Raw genomic sequence first — 20,470 nt, forward strand, 5'->3', positions numbered from 1 at the left:
ATACTTTAAAAAAAATTTTTTTGGCTGGGCGTGGTGGCTCACACCTGTAATCCCAGCACTTTGGAAAGCCGAGGTGGGCAGATCACAAGGTCTGGAGATTGAGACTATCCTGGCTAACATGGTGAAACCCCATCTCTACTAAAAATACAAAAAGTATTAGGAGGCTGAGGCAGGAGAATGGCGTAAACCCGAGAGGCGGAGCTTGCAGTGAGCTGAGTTCGTGCCACTGCACTCCAGCCTGGGCGACAGAACAAGACCCCGTCTCAAAAAAAAATAATAATTTTTTTAAGAGTTGGAGTATTGCTGCATTGCCCAGGCTGGAGTGCAGTCACTTTTCGCAGGCATGATCACAGAACATTATAGCCTCGAAACCCTGAACTCAAGTGGTCCTTCTGCCTCTGAAGTAGCTGGGGCTACAGGTGTGTCCCAGTGTGCTTGGCTGAATTTGTTATGACTGTCAAAGCAGCTCTATAGTCATATTTAATTTAGTGAATCATCAGCTGTCAGATGAAGACAACTATGTAGAAGACTCAGTGAGAAATAAAAGGCAAATATCAGTGTCCTTAATCAAGGAGCTCACAATTCAGAGAGAGAGACAGAGATAAGCAAATCACTCATACAAGGCAGATTATGCTAACTGATAATACTTGCAAATGCAGTGTCCTGGGAATGTGAAGACAAGGTTAAATGTAACTGAAAGAGGGCCTTGCAGTGTGTCTCACGCCTATAATCCCAGCACTTTGGGAGGCTGAGATGGGCAGATCACCTGAGGTCAGGAGTTCGATACCAGCCTGGCCAACATGGCGAAACCCCATCTCTACTAATAATATAAAAATTAACTGGGCATGGTGGTGGGCATTTGTAGTCCCAGCTACTTTTGGGAGGCTGAGGCAGGAATCTAGGAGGCAGAGGTTGCAGTGAGCTGAGATCACGCTGTTGCACTCCAGCCTGGGTTACAAGAGCGAAACTCTGTCTCAAAAAACAAAACAAACAAAACAAAAACCTCTAACTGAAAAAATCTGGAAAAGAAGCGGCATTCAAATGTTAAGATTTCTTTTTTCTTTTTTTTCCCCCATATGGAATGCTTCACAAATTTCCATGTCATCCTTTCACAGGGACCATGCTAATCTTCTTTGTATCATTCCAATTTTAGTGTATGTGCTGCCAAGGCCAGCACCAAATGTTAAGATTTAAATTGAGCTTTAAGGGCATGAGGAGAAGGACATTACCAATAGACAGCATCTTTGAGCAAAGAGATTGGGAATAGTCAACAGAGGTGAAAGTGCTAGGGCAGGAATTAATTTTCTTTCAATGCCCCTCTTTAAAAAGTAAAACAATTATTGGCATAGAATTTGAAGCATGGCATATTTAAATTTATTTTCTTTTCAGGGTTCAAAAGATTCTTCTCTTTTGGAGAGTGATATGAAACGGAAAGGCAGGCTAAAGAATAAAGGAAGCAAAAGGAAGAAAGAAGATCTTCAGGAAGTAGATGGAGAAATTGAAGCTGTCCTGCAAAAGAAAGGTAAGGTGTGAGTCTTGTTGGTGGCAGTGGTCGTGTTTGCTGTGAGAGAAACATCATTCTGTTCCAAGCTGTTTTGCTTGAGGGACCTTCTATGTGCAGAAATGTTTATCAGAAAATGTTTCTATATTTAATGGACCTTTGTTTACTTAAAGACTATTCATTATAATTATGAGTTACTACTGAACCATTAATCTTTTCATCTCCTCATTTTTGTTTACCAGCTAAAGCCAGGGGGTTAGAATTCCAGATCTCCAATGTGAAGTTTGAAGATGTGGGAGGCAATGATATGACGTTAAAAGTTAGTGCAAATTTCTAAATTTTACCTCAAATGGATATATTACTAATCAGTTATGAAAAAAAAGCCTACCTCTTTGTTTCTAATATGATCTGAGTATAGAAAAGGAAACTGGGAAGGTTGAGAAGGGCAAACCTGACCTGTACCCTTTAGGGCGTTGCAGGAGAAAAGATGCATACTATTTTGAACTTTTCTTTTATTTTGATTATAGTATATATATATAAAAAGATCCATGTTTTTTAAAGATCCATGCTTTATAAGTAATATTGTCTTAATAGTACTAATAGTAATGGTAACTGTATTTAATTTTTATTTTTTGTTTTTGTTTTTGTTTTTTTTTTTTGCTTTGTTTTGTTTTGTTTTGTTTTTGAGAAGGAGTGTAGCTCTGTCACCAGGCTGGAGTGCAGTGGCGTGATCTCAGCTCACTGCAACCTCCGCCTTCCAGGTTCAAGCATTTCTCTTGCCTCAGCCTCCTGAGTAGCTGGGATTACAGGCACGTGCCGCCATGCCCAGCTAATTTTTGTATTTTTAGTAGAGACAGGGCTTCACCATGTTGGCCAGGATGGTGTCGATCTCCTGACTTCGTGATCTGCCCACCTTGGCCTCCCAAAGTGCTGGGATTACAGGCATGAGCCACCACGCCCGGCCGTAATGGTAACTTTATTTTTAATGCCTATTCTTTTTCATTGGCCATGCTTTTTAACTTTGCATTACATCCTCAAGGTACATAATGTTACAGTTTAGGAAATAGCTCCTCAGAGAGGTTATTGCTGAAATCACACAGTAGGTACCAGAGCCAGGATTCAAACTCTGATCTAAATCTAAATTGTATATTCTACCTATCTGTTCCATTTTGCTGCTCCAAAAAATAGGACATTTCATTCTACTTTGATTCTTCTGTCTTGAAAGACGTCTTTGTGCTTATCCTCTGCTAGGAGGTCTGCAAGATGCTCATACACATGCGTCACCCGGAGGTGTACCACCACCTGGGCGTCGTGCCCCCTCGTGGAGTTCTCCTTCATGGGCCACCAGGCTGTGGGAAGACTTTACTTGCACATGCAATTGCTGGGGTGAGGCTTGCTGACACTTATTTGCTTTTGCTGTTTTTGTTGTTATTATTTGTTTTTGTTTTTTCTCTTTGGTCAACGTAAACCAGACATGGCATTCTTCAGGAAGAGAACATAGTTATTGGAACTGATCCCTTTGTTATCATGCTGATATTATTTGTGGTATTTATTCATTTAGTTTTTTGTTTCTCAGAGCAACTTGAGGGTTTTTTTTTTTTTTTTTAATGTATGTAATTGTTTATATGGCAAGAGTTAGGTAGAAAGTAAAATAATACAGTTCTTTTTTTTTTTTTTGGAGACGGACTCTCACTCTGTTGCCCAGGCTGGAATGCAGTGGCGTGATCTTGGCTCACTGCAACCTCCGCCTCCCAGGTTCAAGCAATTCTCCTGTCTCAGCCTCCCCAGTAGCTGGGATTACAGGCACACGCTGCCACGCCCGGCTAATTTATTACATTTTACTAGAGACAGGGTTTCACCCTGTTGCCCAGGCTGGTCTCGAACTCCTGAGCTCAGGCAATCCGCTCATCTCAGCCTCCCAAAGTGCTAGGGTTACAGGTGTGAGCCACCGCGCCCAGCCATAATAATACAGTTTTAAACAAACCTTTTTATTAACACATAGCTTATATTTTAGTTACTTTGCTTTCGCTTTAACCCAATACTTACTTTATTTTACTTATTTTTTTGAGACAGAGTTTCAAAAACTCTGCACTGTCGCCCAGGCTGGAGTGCAGTGGTGCAGTCGTGACTCACTACAGCCTCAACCTCCCAGGCTCAAGTTGTCCTCCCACCTCAGCCTCCCAAGTAACTGGAACCACAGACACACACCACCACGCCCAGCTAATGTTTTTGTTTTTTTTATAGAGACGGAATCCCACTATGTTGCCCAGGCTGGTCTTAAACTCCTGGCCTCAAGCAGTCCTCCTGACTCAGTCTTCCAAAGTGCTGGGATTACAGGCATGGGCCACAGCACCTGCCCTCCCAGTGGTTCTTAGGAGCAGTAAAATAAGAAAATTAGGGTTATATTATTTTTCATAGAGCTAAATTTATTCAAAATTTCTATTTAGAGTCATGTTCTTATACTTCTTAGTTTTAAAATAATTATTTCTAAAATGGTAATAATAGACACTTACTTTGTGAAATTAAAAGTTAGCAATCTTGTTTTAACCCTCTCAGATTTTTCAGAAACTGTAGGGGGCAGTAATGTAAAATATCCAAGTAACTTCAATTAGAAAAATAGCATGCTTGCCAGGCGCAGTGGCGCATGCCTGTAATCCCAGCACTTTGGGAGGCTGAGGCGTGTGGATCATCTGAGGTCGGGAGTTTGAGACCGGTCTGACCAACATGGAGAAACCCCATCTCTACTAAAAATACAAAATTAGCTTGTAATCCCAGCTACTCGGAGACTAAGGCAGGAGAATCACTTGAACCAGGGAGGCGGAGATTGCGTTGAGCCAGCACTCCAGCCTGGGCAACAAGAGTGAGACTCCATCTCAAAAAAAAAAAAGAAAAAGAAAAATAGCATGTTATACCAAGCACTAATACAATATTGTTCTGTAAAAGAAAATCATTTGTAAAGGGGGACTTGATTGGTTTGCTTCATTTTTGTTGAATAATTCCATTACATGACTACTGCATGCCAGACTTTGGAATATAGTGTTAAGTACCACAATCCTAGTTCTAATATGAGAGAGACATTAAACAGTCGTTCATATAAATAAATGCTGTACGTAATAACAACTATAATAAGTGGAAGACAAGAAGTGCAAAATGCTATGTGGTATGTTGGGATTCCCAAATTAGAGTTGGGTTCAAGGAAGGTATGGTTGAGGAAGTGAAATTTTAAGATAAGCACAAGAATGAGAGAATAGTAGTATCTCTTCTCTCTCTTTTTTTTTTTTTTCCCTTGAGACAGATTTTCACTCTGTTGCCCAGGCTGAGTGCAGTGGCACGATCACAGCTCATTGCAGCCTTGACTTCTCAGGCTCAAGTGATCCTCCTGCCTCAGCCTCGCAGGTAACTGGGACTGCAGGCATGCATCAGCATGCCTGGCTAATTTATTATTTTTGTAGAGGTGGGGTCTCACTGTGTTGCCCAGGCTGGTCTCAAACTCCTCTCAATGTGCTGGGATTACAGGCTTGGGCCTCCACACCTAGCTTCTTCTTAAAGAGTCTCACTCCTCTGACTAGCAACTGGCTACTCTCTGGGTTAGGATTTGGAGAAATACTGGCAGGATGTGTGGGAAACATCTGTGTCACAACCCTTGTATTATCTCCTCAGCAGATGGGTAGGAATTGTTTTGATAGGCCAGGAATGGTCACTCCTGTAACCCCAGCACTTTGGGAGGCTGAAGTGGGAGGATTGCTTGAGGCTAGGAGTTTGAGACCAGCCTGGGCAACATAGTGAGATACAGTCTCTCAAAAAAAAAAAAAAAACCAAGAATTGCTTTGGGTCAGCCATAAGTGGGGGTAACATATCTCTTGAGAGTCAAGACCCTTTATTCAGAAAAGAGAACATAATTTTATAGTGACGTGTATAAAATAAAAACAAGTTAAATGTGTTTGCATTAAACCATTGATTTTTTTTTTTTTTTTTTTTTTTTTGGAGACGGAGTTTTGCTCTTGTTGCCCAGGCTGGAGTGCAATGGCGCGATCTTGGCTCACCGCAACCTCTGCCTCCCGGGTTCATGTAATTCTCCTGCCTCAGGCTTCCTGAGTAGCTGGGATTACAGGCATGGGCCACCATGCCTGGCTAATTTTTGTATTTTTAGTATTAAGATGTGGTTTCTCCATGTTGGTCGGGCTGGTCTCGAACTCCCAACCTCAGGTGATCCGCCAACCTTGCCTCCCAAAGTAGTGGGATTATAGGCCTGAGCCACCGTGCCCGGCCAGAACCATTGATTTTCAAATAGTGTTTTTCACTGAGCCAACGTAAAAAGATGAAGTTCCTCAGGAAACTAGCCATTTCAAAAATTTGAGGGGACTGGATAAAGAAAAAGTAGGGCCATTAAAATTTGAATATTTGGTTATTCTTTTATGTGTCTGCATAGGAACTTGACCTGCCAATTTTGAAAGTGGCTGCTCCAGAGATTGTGTCTGGAGTATCCGGAGAGTCTGAGCAGAAGCTGAGAGAACTATTTGAGCAAGCTGTGGTGAGTCAGTTAATGACTAATGCCAGGTGGTCAGACGCTACCAGCTTATATTAAAGATCCTGCTTTTTCTGATGCTAGTATTTGTTAAGCCACTCACTGGCCATTCTTTTATTAATATAAACATGGTAATTTGCTATGCATGATGGCTAAATATTTAAAGTAGATTTAGTGATACCCACTGTTGGATAAATAACCCTTTTCATTTGAAATCAAACATAAATATAATTGGTGAGAAATTCTGGGCTGTCATACTGTAGTTATATGTTGAAAATATATTATCCTTATGATATTTTCCACTCACTTTTACTTTCCTCAACTTAAGTTTGGCCAAAAAAAAAAAACTTGTAAGCAATGTAAAAATTGTTATTTAGGATATTATAAAAGCAACCATAAAAATGCCAGAGTAAATTCTGTCATTCCTGACTAGTAAACTAGGGCAATAGTAATATCCAAATCTCATGTGGCTATTGAGAGTATTAAATGAGAGAATTCTTATAAAACCTTCGATATGGTACCTTGCACACAGCACAAGCCCTGTAAATATTAGCTGTAATATTATTCACACTTGAACAAATATCACTGTGTTTAAAATTTAAAAATGGGGAAAAGTTTAATTTTATGTCATTATTAGCACTGACAATATATAGTAGCTGATGAACATCCAATACAACTGCTAGAAGCCTGTGTGAAATTAGAAGAGAAATTATATTTAAGCAGGAATTGAGAAAAAAAAACATTTTAAATAGCAAGAATGGGTAGGCCATCTACTTAGTTATTGTGTGGGCTGACATTGAAAAAGCTGTGGGCAACACTAGGAGGATAAAGAGAAAAAGGGTGGAAAGGGCAGGGTACAGAGCAAAGCTGAACTTTTTCAGGTGCTACCTGTTTCCCAAAACGCAGTGGATTCCATTGTTAAATTGGCACGCATAGCTAGAGACAAGTAGTAAATTTTGTGTGTATGGTAAACATGATGAATAAGGATAAGAGACAAATGGCATCTTTAGGTTGTTAGTTCTGTGTTTAAACCTCTCACTAAACCAGTACTGAGCCAGTACAGTACCTTACAGTAGATGCTCAGTAAATATGTGGCCTAGCACCCTGCTTTTCCTGGTCCCCTCTTCCCTAATGAGAATGAGTACAGTAAAGCATGTGGATCAGAGAACAAAAAGGTGAAATCCAATCAAGTGATACTTGGTTGAAAACTATGCTTTCTTTAGGCCACATTCTGATGACCATCATTTATTCTTTTTTTTTCCCCCATTCAGCTTTCCAGGTCACTGACAAGTACTGATGTGCTTGTTTTCTGATGCTTTTGGCCCCTGTAATTTTACTCCTTTGTAACTGGATAATATATCTAGCAGTCATAGGCATCTTTTGCAAACATTGTCATAAGGATGATTAGGGGAGACAGCCAGCTAGTGATAGGCTAAATATCTTTCCCTTTAAGATGTGGTAGTTCCCATGGTTTTGAGATGCCTTAAGCGACGCTGACAGCCTTAATTAGCATAATCACTGTCACTCCTAACCATTGAGTAACTGAGTAAAATGATTTAGATTGTACATAATTTTCTTCAATTTTTTTCATTTTAACTGATCCTTATCTCTTTTTTGTGGTAAAATATATATAACAGAATTTACCATTTTAAACATTTTTTTAAGTTTTTGTAAATTATTTTATTTCTTCCATGATGATTTAGAGGGACTATCTTCAAACCAGTACAGATACTTCATAAATCATACCTGGCTGTTTTCTAACCAGTTGAGTAATTTGTTGCACAATAAGCCACCTCACATCTTTCAGCAAGAAATACATTAAATTTTAATAGTAAAGACATTACACAACGAATCAAGACAGCAGTTTAAATTTGCTTTAAGTGTTTCTTTGGGGGAGAGGACAGTACACTTCTACTCAATGAAGAGAAACATTTTTACAGTCCAGAGGTCTTTTATTTTTTTAACACCTATTATGCCATGAATTCACAGGGAAGAGGTTCCAGCAGCTCAGGCTCCTTCCTATTGATCCTCAGAGTGCACTTCTCTGGGTGGAGCACGCTGATGCTTTCCCTTTTGTTTCTTTTTTCTGATCATTTTCCTCCACACGTTTCAGAAAGCTATCTCGGCTCTTAGAGAGAGTGCTTAATGTGCTCAGTACGCACATTGATTCTTATACATTGATTATTTTCTTGGCAAGAATCTTGCCCTTGACTTGCTTCTTTACAACAATGCCAGCAGCATGCTGGATAACGTTGTAAACTCTTCCAGTTTTGCATTGGTAACACTTGTGGGACATTCCTTTTTGAACAGTACCCATTCCCTTGATGTCTACAGTATCACATTTCTTCCTTTTCTTTTCCTTTTCCTTTTCTTTCTGACAGAGTCTTGTTCTGTCGCCCAGGCTGGAGTGCAGTGGCACAGTCTCGGCTCACTGCAATCTCCGCTTCCTGGGTTCAAGCAATTCTCTTGCCTCAGCCTCCCAAGTAGCTGGGATTACAGGCATGCACTACCCACCAGCTAATTTTTTTTTTTTTTTTTTTTTTTGAGATGGAGTCTCTCTCTGTTGCCCAGGCTGGAGTGCAGTGGCGTGATCTCAGCTCACTGTAACCTCCGCCTTCCGGGCTCAAATAATTCTTCTGCCTCTGCCTCCCGAGTAGCTGGGATTACAGACATGCACCACCATGCCCGGCTAATTTTTGTATGTTTAGTAGAGATGGGGTTTCACCATGTTGGCCAGGCTGGTCTTGAACTCCTGACCTCTGGTAATCTATACACCTTGGCCTCCCAAAGTGCAGGGATTACAGGAGAGAGCCATGGCACCCGGCCTACAATATCACATTTCTTATAGATTTGCATATATATAGCCAAAGGAACAGCTCCATGTTTTCTGAAAGGCTTAGAGAACAACTATCAGGTGCCTCTTCTCTTTCCCTTTGTGTTCATCATTTTGGTTAATGACTGGCAGATGGCAGTTCCAACTGAAAAGGCCATTTTAAACATTTTTAAGTGTATAATTCTGTAGCATTAAGTACATTCATATTGTTGTGTAATCATTACCCACATCCATTTCCAGAACGTCTTCATGTTCCCACACAGTAACTCCCCATTCCTCTCTCCCACCAGTCCCTGGCCACCACCACCATTCTACTTTTTGTCTCAATGAATTTGACTACTCTCGGTAGCTGATCCTTACCTCTTAACTTATTCTTTCTGAACCGTATCTAGTTTATTTCTTAAAAACAAAACAAAACAAAAAACTGGAGGTGATCTTTACACTGACGTATTAGAACTTTACCATCCTTCCTTATTCAGTGTAGCCTTTAAAATAAGCTTCTGGTACTTTTCAGTGTGGATGCTGGGAAAGTTCTGGAGATGGATAGTGGTGACATTTACACAACAGTCTGGAAATATTTAATGCCACTAAACTATATACCCAAAGTGGTTAGAATGGTAAATTTTATGTGTATTTTTCACAGATTTTCTTAAAAGCTTCTGGTGCTTCTCCAATTTCCTCTTATAGCAAATTGTAGAGAAAGGCTTGGAGATTCTTATGTTGGTAGAAACCCTCATAAAGTTTCTAGTAAGCTTGGTTTTGCTAATTTAAAGTTTAGAAACTTGTTGTCTTAATTTTTTTTTCTGTGCATATACTTATCCAAAATCATTGTTTCTGTTTCATAGCATAGCAAATGTATCTAATTTACAAAAGAATTTCAATAGATTTATCACAAAACATGCATTGATGGAGAGACTGTAAATGTGTAACCCTATCTGCGGTCCCTTACTGTGTACTTTTAATCATCTTGGTTCTCTTAAGTCAGATAAAAATCAGAAGTAATACATGTGAACTGCCTTTTTTAGGGTTATTCTTTTGGCAAATGATCCTTGACCTTTAAGATTTTTTTAAAACTGTTTATGCTTAACTGTGCTTCAGTATAGGGGATGTATTTATGGTTGTCTTTTTGTGATATTTTTATTTCTAGTCAAATGCACCATGTATCATTTTCATTGATGAAATTGATGCTATTACCCCCAAAAGAGAAGTTGCTTCAAAAGATATGGAACGAAGAATTGTAGCCCAACTCCTAACCTGCATGGATGGTTAGTTTAAAATAATAAATTCATTTTAAGAGAATAAATTTTTAAAAATAGTGTAATTAATACATGAAGATATAAAATAATATTCAAATAATAAATATCAAATAGTGTAAAAAAAAAAAAAGTCATACTGGGCACAGTGGCTCATGCCTGTAATCCTAACACTTTGGGAGGCTAAGGTAGGAGGACTGCTTGAGCCTAGTAGTTTGAGGCCAGCCTGGGCAACATAGCAAGATGCTACCTCTAAAAATAAATAAAAAGAAATAGCACTTGTTTTGTGTACACAAGAAAATTTGAAGTATATATTTTATGTTCCTTGCATTACCAAGTTGCAGGTTGCTTCTTCTTCTGATTAGTGGATTGATTGATTGATGAGATAGAGTATTGCTCTGTCACCCAGGTTGGAATGCAGTGGCACAATCACAGCTCACTGCAGCCTTGACCTCCTGGGCTGAAGTGATCCTCCCATTTAAGCCTCCCAAGTAGCTGGGACCACAGGTGTGCACCACCATGCCTGGCTTTTTTTTTTTTTTTTTTTGAGACAGAGTCTCTCTCTGTTGCCCAGGCTTGAGTGCAGTGGCACGATCTCAACTCGCTGCAACCTCTGCCTCCTGGGTTCAAGCTATTAGCCTGCCTCAGCCTCCTGAGTAACTGGGATTACAAGTGCGTGCCACCACACCTGGCTGATTTTTGAGATGGGGTGTTGCCATGTTGGCCAGGCTGGTCTTTTTGTGATATTTTTATTTCTAGTCAAATGAGGCAGGTTGATCACCGGCCTCAGCTTCCTAAAGTGCTGGGATTACAGGTGTGAGCCACTGTGCCTGGGATTTTTTTTTTTTTAAAGACAGTCTCACTATGTTGCCCAGGCTGGTCTTGAACTCCTGAGCTTAGTCTTTCTGCTTCAGCCTCCCAAAGTGCCAGGATTCTGTTTCATTTTTATCTAAAATTTTCTTGTCATGTCTTTGAGGCCTGTATTCTGAGAAAAAGCTTTCATGGCTTCCTGCTGGCTAAAGAACACACTATAAATTTATACATGATTTCATGATTTCCTTATGATTTCATCTTATTACTTTCTTGTTACCTGTGAGGGAAAATAACCTCAGACTCCCTGCTATTCAATCCTGGTTCAGTTGAGAGAAATAATACTTAGGAAAGATAAGATTTAAGCCCTCAGTTTTGTCTGTTCCTAGAAATACATTCCTAGATTAAGCCCGAACAGCTGAAGACTATTTTATATTCCCCTGCTCGAATTAATTTTATCAGTCTATTCTGAGCCACACACTTCAGCATCCTCCCCAGCCTCCCTGTTGTCCTGCTCACCTTGCATGGATTTGCCATGCATGCTCGACCCTCTGTGCTTTCACTCATGCTCTTTCTTCTACATAGAATTCCATTAACCTATATATCTGCTTGTTAAAATTCTATTTACCCTTCAAGCCTTCTCTGAAATGTTACCGCCTCCATGAACCCTCCCTTATTACTCATTTGGAATTCATGATGTCTTTTCTTGTATTACCATGGTGCTTTGTTTATATCTGTTATTATACTTCACAAAATTTGTCTGATGCCATTTTTTTATTTACACACTCGATGTTTCTCAATAGATTGTGAACTGCTGAGGACAGAGTTTGTATTGTATTTATCCTCCTCATACCTTTTACATATTTGACATTTAATAAATGTTGATTTTATATGTACGTCACTGTCAAAATCTGTAATACTTTCTCTTTAACCATGAAATGATTTGTGTAACCGTTATTGCCCTCAATGTCAAGTGCTTTGTTCACCACTCTTTCTCTGTCTCTTACTAGATCTGAATAATGTGGCTGCTACAGCCCGGGTGCTAGTTATTGGAGCTACTAATCGACCAGACTCATTAGACCCTGCTTTGAGACGTGCAGGAAGGTTCGACCGAGAAATATGCCTAGGTATCCCAGGTGAAGCATCCAGAGAAAGGTATATTCTTATAGAATGAAGTTTGTATGCCACTAAGTCATCTTAACTGAATGGTTTGAAAGTAAGAGGTGAGAAATACCATGTAGCCTTTTCTTTCTCTCTCACTTTCTTTTTGTACCAATTAAGTTGATTTGGAAAAGGATAAGCCCACATTAAGAAAATGATTTATGCTTGGGTGCAGTGGCTCAGGCCTGTAATCCCAACACTTTGGGAGACTGAGGCAGGAGGATCACTTGAGACCAGGAGTTTGAGCCTGGGCAACATAGTGTGACACTGTCTCTACAAAAAATCAAATTAGCTGTGCATATACCTGTAGTCCTAGCTAGTCAGGAGGCTGAAGCACAGGAGGATTGCTTGAGCCCAGGAGTTCGAGGCTGCAGTAAGTCATGATTGTGCCTCTGCACTCCAACCTGGGTGACAAAGGGAGGACCCACCTCTGTAAAAAACAGGGGAAGAAAACAATTTACTTATCGGTAGGATAACTGTTTTTCAGAAGTAGTAATGGACTTATGTGTCACTACTCATTTGTCTGGTCTTACTAACAATGGCTTGCATTCTTTAGTTGGCTGACCAGATTAGTGGCAATGTCTGGAGCTATAGAATACAGCAGAGCCATTTGGTCCACATACAGGTTAAATCTGGGTACCATACTTTCACCTATTGCACTAACCTGTCTGAGACCACAGGTCCTGTTATCAGTAATGAGATGGCGGCGAGACAGTTGAAAGCTGTTTGCTGCAGCACCAGCCTTTCCTAGTAATTGAGCAAATGAATAATGTCCATAGAGCAAATAAACATCCACCAATAACCAGAAATATAACTTCATAAGCAAGACTATCTCAGGAAGCACTGTTGAGGTGGTAGAGTGGAAATCGAGGTAAGAATGTTCTGAAATATTAGGCCAGGTGTGGTGGCTCACACCTATAATCCTAGCACTTTGGGAGGCTGAGGCGGATGGATCATCTGAGGTCAGGAGTTCGAGACCAGCCTGGCCAACATGGTGAAACCCCGTCTCTACTAAAAATACACAAAAATTAACTGGGTGTGGTGGTGCACGCCCGTAATCCCAGCTACTCAGGAGACTGAGGCAGGGGAATTGCCTGGGAGGTGGAGGTTGCAGTGAGCTGATGTCACGCCACTGCACTCCATCCAGCCTGGGTGACACAGCAAAACCCTGTCTCAAAAAAAAAAAAAGAGTATTTAATGAGGAAGGGGTGAACTGAAGATGAAGATCTTGGTGAGGTCCAGGAACAGTGCGGGAGTAATAGCACATATAAGCTCAGACATGTGAGACTGGGCAGAATGCCGCGTGTGAGATTGTGATCTCAGACAGGGGCCAGATCCAGGTGATGATGAGGTCCAGGGTGTGAGTAAGTAAGTGAGGGAAAAGGCCAGACCTGGGCGGGATTGGGGTGCAGAGGCAATGAATAGATGCCCAAACTTTGAGTCAGCGAAGGAAAATTATTCCACCTCTGCCTCCTGTTATCCTTGGTCCTTGTCCAATGTTTTTAACATTTCCAAGCTTTAGTTTATTTATCTATAATGCAGTAATATTTATCTATAATGCAGTAATAATAACAGTAATAACTTTATCTGTAAAGTGATAATACTATAAATTAAAGGCTTCCTGTGAGTATTGAATTAACATAACCTAGCACAATATCTGACACTTAGAATTTTTTGCACAATATCTAACACATAGAATTTTTTTAAATAAGGTAGCTATTGATATCTGTCTCTTTTATTATTATTTTTTATATATAGAGAGAGGGTCTCACTATGTTGCTCAGGTTCATCTTGAACTCCTGCCCTCAAATGATCCTCCCAATATCATCCAGTACTTCAAAAGCGTAAAATTATGGAAAAGTTTCAGCATACATAAAAGGAGACCCATATAACTGTTCCAGTTTCTATTGGTGTAAAACAGACCACACCAAAATTTAGTGTCTTACAACAGTACTCATTTTATTGTGTCTCACAGTTTCTGAGGATCAAGAATTTGGAAAGGCCTCAGCTAGATGGTTCTGCCTCATGGTCTCACGTGGCTGCAGTAGCTGGAGCTAGAACAGTGGTAGCTTTCCCCTCTTTTGGAGTTTCTACAGTATAATGACTAGAAATATCCACTTATTTTTAGGGATAGAGTACAACTATGAAAAGGATGTTATTATTTTCTGTTAGCCATTTTCATAACTTCCAAAATGTTCTTAGTACAGATAGTCCCCAACTGACAGTGGTTTGGCTTATAGTTTTTCAACTTTACAAAGGGTTTATCATGATGTTTTTGACTTAGAATGGGTTTATCAGAATGTAAACTCATGGTAAGTCGAAGAGTATTTTGTATTCTTATGCATAGTAGCAAATTGGATCTGTGTCTTTTGGAAATAGTTCTTTAGTGGAAAGTTTTCTTGATTCCCATTATTCAGAGTATCCAAGTGAAATTTTAAAAAATTTGTCAGTAATGTTTATCTGCTTCTATTCTGCTCACTTACATGATCCCATATGATTTTTCTATAATCTGTATTAGCTTGACATTTGAAAATATTAGTCTTCTTTACACATTTATTAATTTTAAAATATATTTGCTTGTCCAAGTTAGTTTATAATATCAAAATATGTAAATAAGAATTAACATTCATTGGTGCATGCCTATAATCCCAGCTACTTCAGAGGCTGAGGCAGGAGAATCACTCGAACCTGGGAGGCAGAGGTTGCGGTGAGCCGAGATTGCGCCATTGCACTCCAGCCTGGGCAACAAGAGCAAAACTCCGTCTCAGAAAGAAAGAAAAAAAAAGAATTAACATTCATTGGTCACTAACTATGGATCAGCCACTGTTTTATGTGCTTTGCGTGTATTCATTTGTAGCAACCGCCCTCTGAATAAGTGCTACTATAATATAGATTGAATAAATGAAGAAACTGAAGCACAAAGGTTAAGTAACTGGCCCAGATTACAAAGGGTAACAGAGCTGGGATTCAAACTCTTGCAGTTTGGCTGCAGACCTTTTATCCTGAATATCTTTTTTTATTATTATTCGAGACAGAGTCTTCCTCTGTCATTCAGGCTGGAGTGCAGAGACACAATCTTGGCTCACTGCAACTTCCACCTCCCGGTTCTGTCGCCCAGGCTGGAGTGCAATGGCGTGATCTTGGCTCACTGCAAGCTCCGCCTCCCAGGTTCACACCATTCTTCTGCCTCTGCCTCCCGAGTAGCTGGGACTACAGGCGCCCGCCACGACGCCTAGCTAATTTTTTGTATTTTTAGTAGAGACGGGGTTTCACTGTGTTAGTCAGGATGGTCTCGATATCCTGACCTCGTGATCCGCCCTCCTTGGCCTCCCAAAGTGCTGCGATTACAGGCGTGAGCCACTGCACCCGGCCACTCCCAGCTAATTTTTGTATGTTTAGTAGAGATGGGATTTTGCCATGTTGACCAGGCTAATCTCAAACTCTTGACCTCAAGTGATCTGCCTGCCTCAGCCTCCCAGAGTAATTGCAGATGTGGGATTACGGGCGTGAGTCACTGCACCTGGTCTCATCTTGAATATCTTTACTGCTTTTAAGTTTTTATTTAGGTCTTATCAGAAATTGTTCAAGATATTCCTTTAACAACAATTATCTAGAAGTCCAGATTTTTATAGATACCATGTTGCCAGTTAGGTTGAACAAGATTTTTCACACGTGTAGTACAGGGGATGAACAATAAGTAAAAGTTGGAGATTTAACTGTCCTCATATAAAATGGGAAGTATATGGCAAGATAATTTTCAATGATGAAGATAATTAATGGTTTGTGTGAATGTGGGGGCTTTTATTTCTGGTAGACATCCATTTAATCTACTCTAAAAGTACCCTCATAAGTTATTTATCTTATTTCCCCTGTAATGTTATAAATTCTTAAAGGCAAAATATTTTTTAAAAATTCTATGTATTCCTCACAGCATTTAGCATGGTTCCTAACAAAGCAGATATTTACCATAATCCTTTCTGGAATAAGATGGAACATGTAACTTAGCATTTGCTGAGTGAATGAACTATTTGATCTTATATAGTATCCATTTTGATACCTTTGGCAGATGTGAAGGACTTCGAATAAATATAGTTGGTGACTTGTTTTTACTATTAAATTGGGAATCAGAAATTTTTTCCCCTGTCTTTTCTATAGAATACTTCAGACGTTGTGCAGAAAACTGAGGCTTCCTCAAGCTTTTGATTTCTGTCACTTAGCACACCTAACTCCAGGCTTTGTTGGTGCTGATCTGATGGCACTGTGCCGAGAGGCAGCAATGTGTGCAGTCAACAGAGTCTTAATGAAGCTACAGGAACAGGAGAAGAAAGATCCTGAAATGGAAGATTTGCCATCTAAAGGAGTCCAGGAGGAAAGTCTGGGAACTGAATCCACTTCTGAAACACAGGTGCTTTCTCTAAAGGCACTTTAAATTGTCCTTTTAATGTTCTTTGTGTTATTTTACATTGAAGCAAGGGTCAGTATAGTTGAGGTTTATTACTTTCTGTTTTATTGGCATTTAATCTATAGAATAATTATCATTTATACCCATAATGTGTATCATTTCAAAAATACGAGTTGTTTTATGTTTATTCTGAATAAATTCATTTTACAATAATGATTATGAGATTCTGGAATGGGGTTGGCAGACTGTGGCCTACCCACCCACCACCTGTTTTTGTAAATTAAAGTTATATTGGAACACAGCCAAGTTCATTTGTATACATGTTGCCTCTTTCTGCTTTCGTACTTCACGGCAGAATTCACATAGGAGTCTGCAGCAGATACCATAGCCCACAAAGCCTACAGTGTTTACTGTCTAGACCTTTACAGAAAAAGGTTGTCAACCCCTATTTCAGCATTGGCATTTAATTATATCTCCTGATTAACTTTTGGTTAGGTAGATTACAGTGGTCTGTTGACACAACTATATCCATGTCGGTAGCTGCAAACAGCTCTGGAGGACAGTCATATGAATAATAGGGGACATTTATCAATCTAAGATCAGTATTAAATTTTTTAGTTTTGTGAGTCATGAAAATTCTTTTTATGTAGCATTTTATAGCTTGCACAGATGGCTTCTGTATGTTATATAATTTGATCCCTGTAACCTTATATAAATATCATTATTTTCCCCATTTTATAATCAAAGGCATTAAGCTTAAGAGGTTGTGATTTGCCCAAGCCCATACAGCCTCTACTTTATAGAGCAAGGGCTTAAATCCAGATCTTTTGTTCTCACATAATTTATTTTTTTCTTAGACATTTGAAACTGCAATTACTTCTGTAAAAAATAACAAACTCATTTGTTTTATAATATTGCATATAAATTAATATTTTATAAATTGAATTAATCGGTTACCTATTTTTTAGACTTATCCTTTCATCTTCACAAAGCAAGAAATCTGCCTTCTAAGATTTGATAGTAATAGGAAAATTGCCTTCCCTCTACTTAGTTGATAAACCGTTAAGGAACCATATTAATGAATTATACTACCTCCAGCGTAACTTTTTAAAATTTCAGCAGGATTCAGCTGTTTCTTGAATATTCATAAATGAAACATGGGAAATATCATGGTTGCTGAAATGAATATTTGCCAACTGCTTATATTTGCTATACCTAGCCCTAGTATATAGAAATCATTCTTATATATTTAATTATAATTGATGTATCTTTACTTGACCAGAGCATATGATCCTTTAGAATAAAATGAGCTTGTCTCATGTCAGAGAGAAAATTATTAAAATACATAGAAGTTCAGGATAGCTTACAGAAATACTACAGTAATAATTTTTATAAGTAGAAAATGTAACTTTTCTATAGCTGTTGTGGTGTTTTTTTATCTTCCCCTCAATTGTTCCCTTCAAGGATGAATTACAAAGGCTGCTGGGGTTGCTAAGAGACCAAGATCCCCTCTCAGAGGAGCAGATGCAAGGCCTGTGCATTGAACTGAATGATTTCATTGTTGCTCTATCCTCAGTCCAACCCTCTGCCAAAAGGGAAGGCTTTGTCACTGTCCCTAACGTGACATGGGCAGATATTGGTGCCCTGGAAGACATTAGAGAGGAGCTCACCATGGCAATATTGGTAGGTATATCAGCTGCCAAATATTATTGGCATGTCATGGATTAAGGATCAGAGATAAAGCTCCATGCATGTGTACTAGGTTCTGTGGCTAAACTGACTTAATCACTGTGTCTAAATTGACTTGAATGTAGCACTTCTTTCAAGTGCTAAGCCCCCAACAATGGTTTTTCTTTTGTTTGAGATCTGATTTATTTGTTTATTTTTTTAATTGATATATCACAGTTGTAAATATTTTGGGGGTACATGTGATATTTTGATACATGTATTAAATGTGTAATGATGAAGTCAGAGTAATTGGGATATTCATCACCTCTAATGTTTATGTTTTGTGTTGGGAACATTATACTTTTTTTCTTCTAGCTGTTTTGAAATATACTTTTTTCTTCTAGCTATTTTGAAATATACTTTTTTTTTCTAGCTATTTTGAAATGTAATTTCCCTACTGGGCTATCAAATACCAGAACTTATTACTCCTATCTATATTTTTTTTACCCGTTAACCAACTTCTCTTCGTCATACTCCTCTCCGCTTTGCCTTTCCAGCCTCTGGTAACCATCAGTTTGCTCTCCATTTCCATGAGATCCACTTTATTAGCTCCCACTATGAGTGAGAATGTGCAATATTTGCCTTTCTGTGCCTGGTTTATTTTACTGACATAATGACCTCTAGTTCCATCTATGTTGCTGCAAATGACAGGATTTCCTTCATTTTTGTGGCTGAATAATACTCCACTGAGACCTATTTTGTGCTGATCCTTTTGGTTGTGCTTCATTTCTATAGCAGTGAGTTTAAACAAGCACAAAAACCTTCAGGTTTCATTCAGTCAAGACCAAATCGTTGGATAAAGACTTTCTGAACCTGATTTTATGGGTCAAGGCAATTTTAATGCACGTAAAACTTCGGATTAATTTTTATTTACTTTACTTTTCTACTCATCGTTCCGTGATTCATTAATTGAAATATGATCGATTTAGAGGTATGTACTACTGAAAGAGAAAATACACTGGAATTATAGTCAACAGGTATCTCTGACTTTTAACTATGCAAAAGTTACTGCTGCGTCTGATTTCTTAGAGGAGACCATTGTCTAAACATTTTGTAACCTAGATATTTAAATGGTTTTCTAAAAAATATTTGTCGAAATATTCTATTGTTATGTCTAAAATGTTCTTAGATGTTACGTTCAAGTATACATTCCTCAAGCGTGGGGACTTTTCTCTTTATCACCACAGGGCATGAACAAGTAAACAGGTACTGTTCATATCTTTAGGCCTCACAGTCATGTTGAAATTAAGCCTGAGAGGCCGGGCACAGTGGCTCCTGTCTGTAATCCCAGCACTTTGGAAGGCTGAGGCAGGTGGATCACCTGAGGTCAGGAGTTCGAGACCAGCCTGGCCAACGTGGTGAAACCCCAACTCTACTAAAAATGCAAAAATTGGCCGGGCGTGGTGGCTCAATCCTGTAATCTCAGCACTTTGGGAGGCCGAGATGGGTGGATCACGAGGTCAGGAGATCGAGACCATCCTGGCTACCACGGTGAAACCCCGTCTCTACTAAAAAAATACAAAAAAAACTAGCCGGGCGAGGTGGCAGGCGCCTGTAGTTCCAGCTACTCGGGAGGCTGAGACAGGAGAATGGCGTGAACCCGGGAGGCGGAGCTTGCAGTGAGCTGAGATCCGGCCACTGCACTCCAGCCTGGGCGACAGAGCGAGACTCCGTCTCAAAAAAATAAAATAAAATAAAAAATACAAAAATTAGCCAGGCGTGGTGGCATGTGCCTGTAGTGCCAGCTACTCACAAGGCTAAGGTAGGAGGATCGCTTGAACTCAGGAGGCAGAAGTTGCAGTGAGCCAAAGTAATGCCACTGCACTCTATCCTGGGTGATAGAGGCACGCTCAAAAAATAAAAAAATAAAAAAACATAAAATATATATCTGAAGATAATTTGAACCTGCAGTATAAAATAGGTATGTAATGGATCACCGTTGGTATCATTCTTTCCAGGCACCAGTACGCAACCCAGACCAGTTCAAAGCTCTTGGATTGGTGACTCCAGCTGGGGTCCTCCTTGCTGGTCCGCCTGGCTGTGGGAAGACTCTGCTGGCAAAGGTATATATGTTCAATTGCATGTAATTGATTTCTTACTATCAGATATGAATTTAACTTTAAATATTACAGTTAGGTAAGTCTTATGCATAATTTTTATCAGAAGTTTATTTTAGCAAAACTGACAACTTTCTTCATGAAAATTTCCTACTTTTTTAAAGTACAAAGGCACATGATTGAAAAATGTTTATATCAAC

The 20,470-nt window shown here is 39.4% G+C and overlaps 1 protein-coding gene across 5 annotated transcripts in view; it reads left to right on the forward strand.

Moving 5' to 3' along the window:
- NVL (nuclear VCP-like) overlaps positions 1-20,470 on the forward strand; it is a 113,525-nt gene that overhangs the window by 33,821 nt on the left and 59,234 nt on the right. For 3 of the 5 annotated variants that reach the window (XM_012000978.1, XM_012000979.1, XM_012000980.1), the window contains 9 exons: positions 1,390-1,522; positions 1,744-1,820; positions 2,753-2,887; positions 5,931-6,032; positions 10,007-10,124; positions 11,933-12,077; positions 16,239-16,488; positions 17,950-18,168; positions 20,172-20,276. In XM_012000978.1, the coding sequence (XP_011856368.1) occupies positions 1,390-1,522; positions 1,744-1,820; positions 2,753-2,887; positions 5,931-6,032; positions 10,007-10,124; positions 11,933-12,077; positions 16,239-16,488; positions 17,950-18,168; positions 20,172-20,276 (1,284 nt within the window). Of the gene's footprint in view, positions 1-1,389; positions 1,523-1,743; positions 1,821-2,752; positions 2,888-4,816; positions 4,898-5,930; positions 6,033-10,006; positions 10,125-11,932; positions 12,078-16,238; positions 16,489-17,949; positions 18,169-20,171; positions 20,277-20,470 lie in introns of all 5 variants that reach the window. The other 2 variants (XM_012000977.1, XM_012000981.1) reach the window with 1 other exon arrangement.

The sequence above is a fragment of the Mandrillus leucophaeus genome, unplaced genomic scaffold (assembly GCF_000951045.1).
Source record: "Mandrillus leucophaeus isolate KB7577 unplaced genomic scaffold, Mleu.le_1.0 Scaffold645, whole genome shotgun sequence".
Taxonomy (NCBI): domain Eukaryota; kingdom Metazoa; phylum Chordata; class Mammalia; order Primates; family Cercopithecidae; genus Mandrillus; species Mandrillus leucophaeus.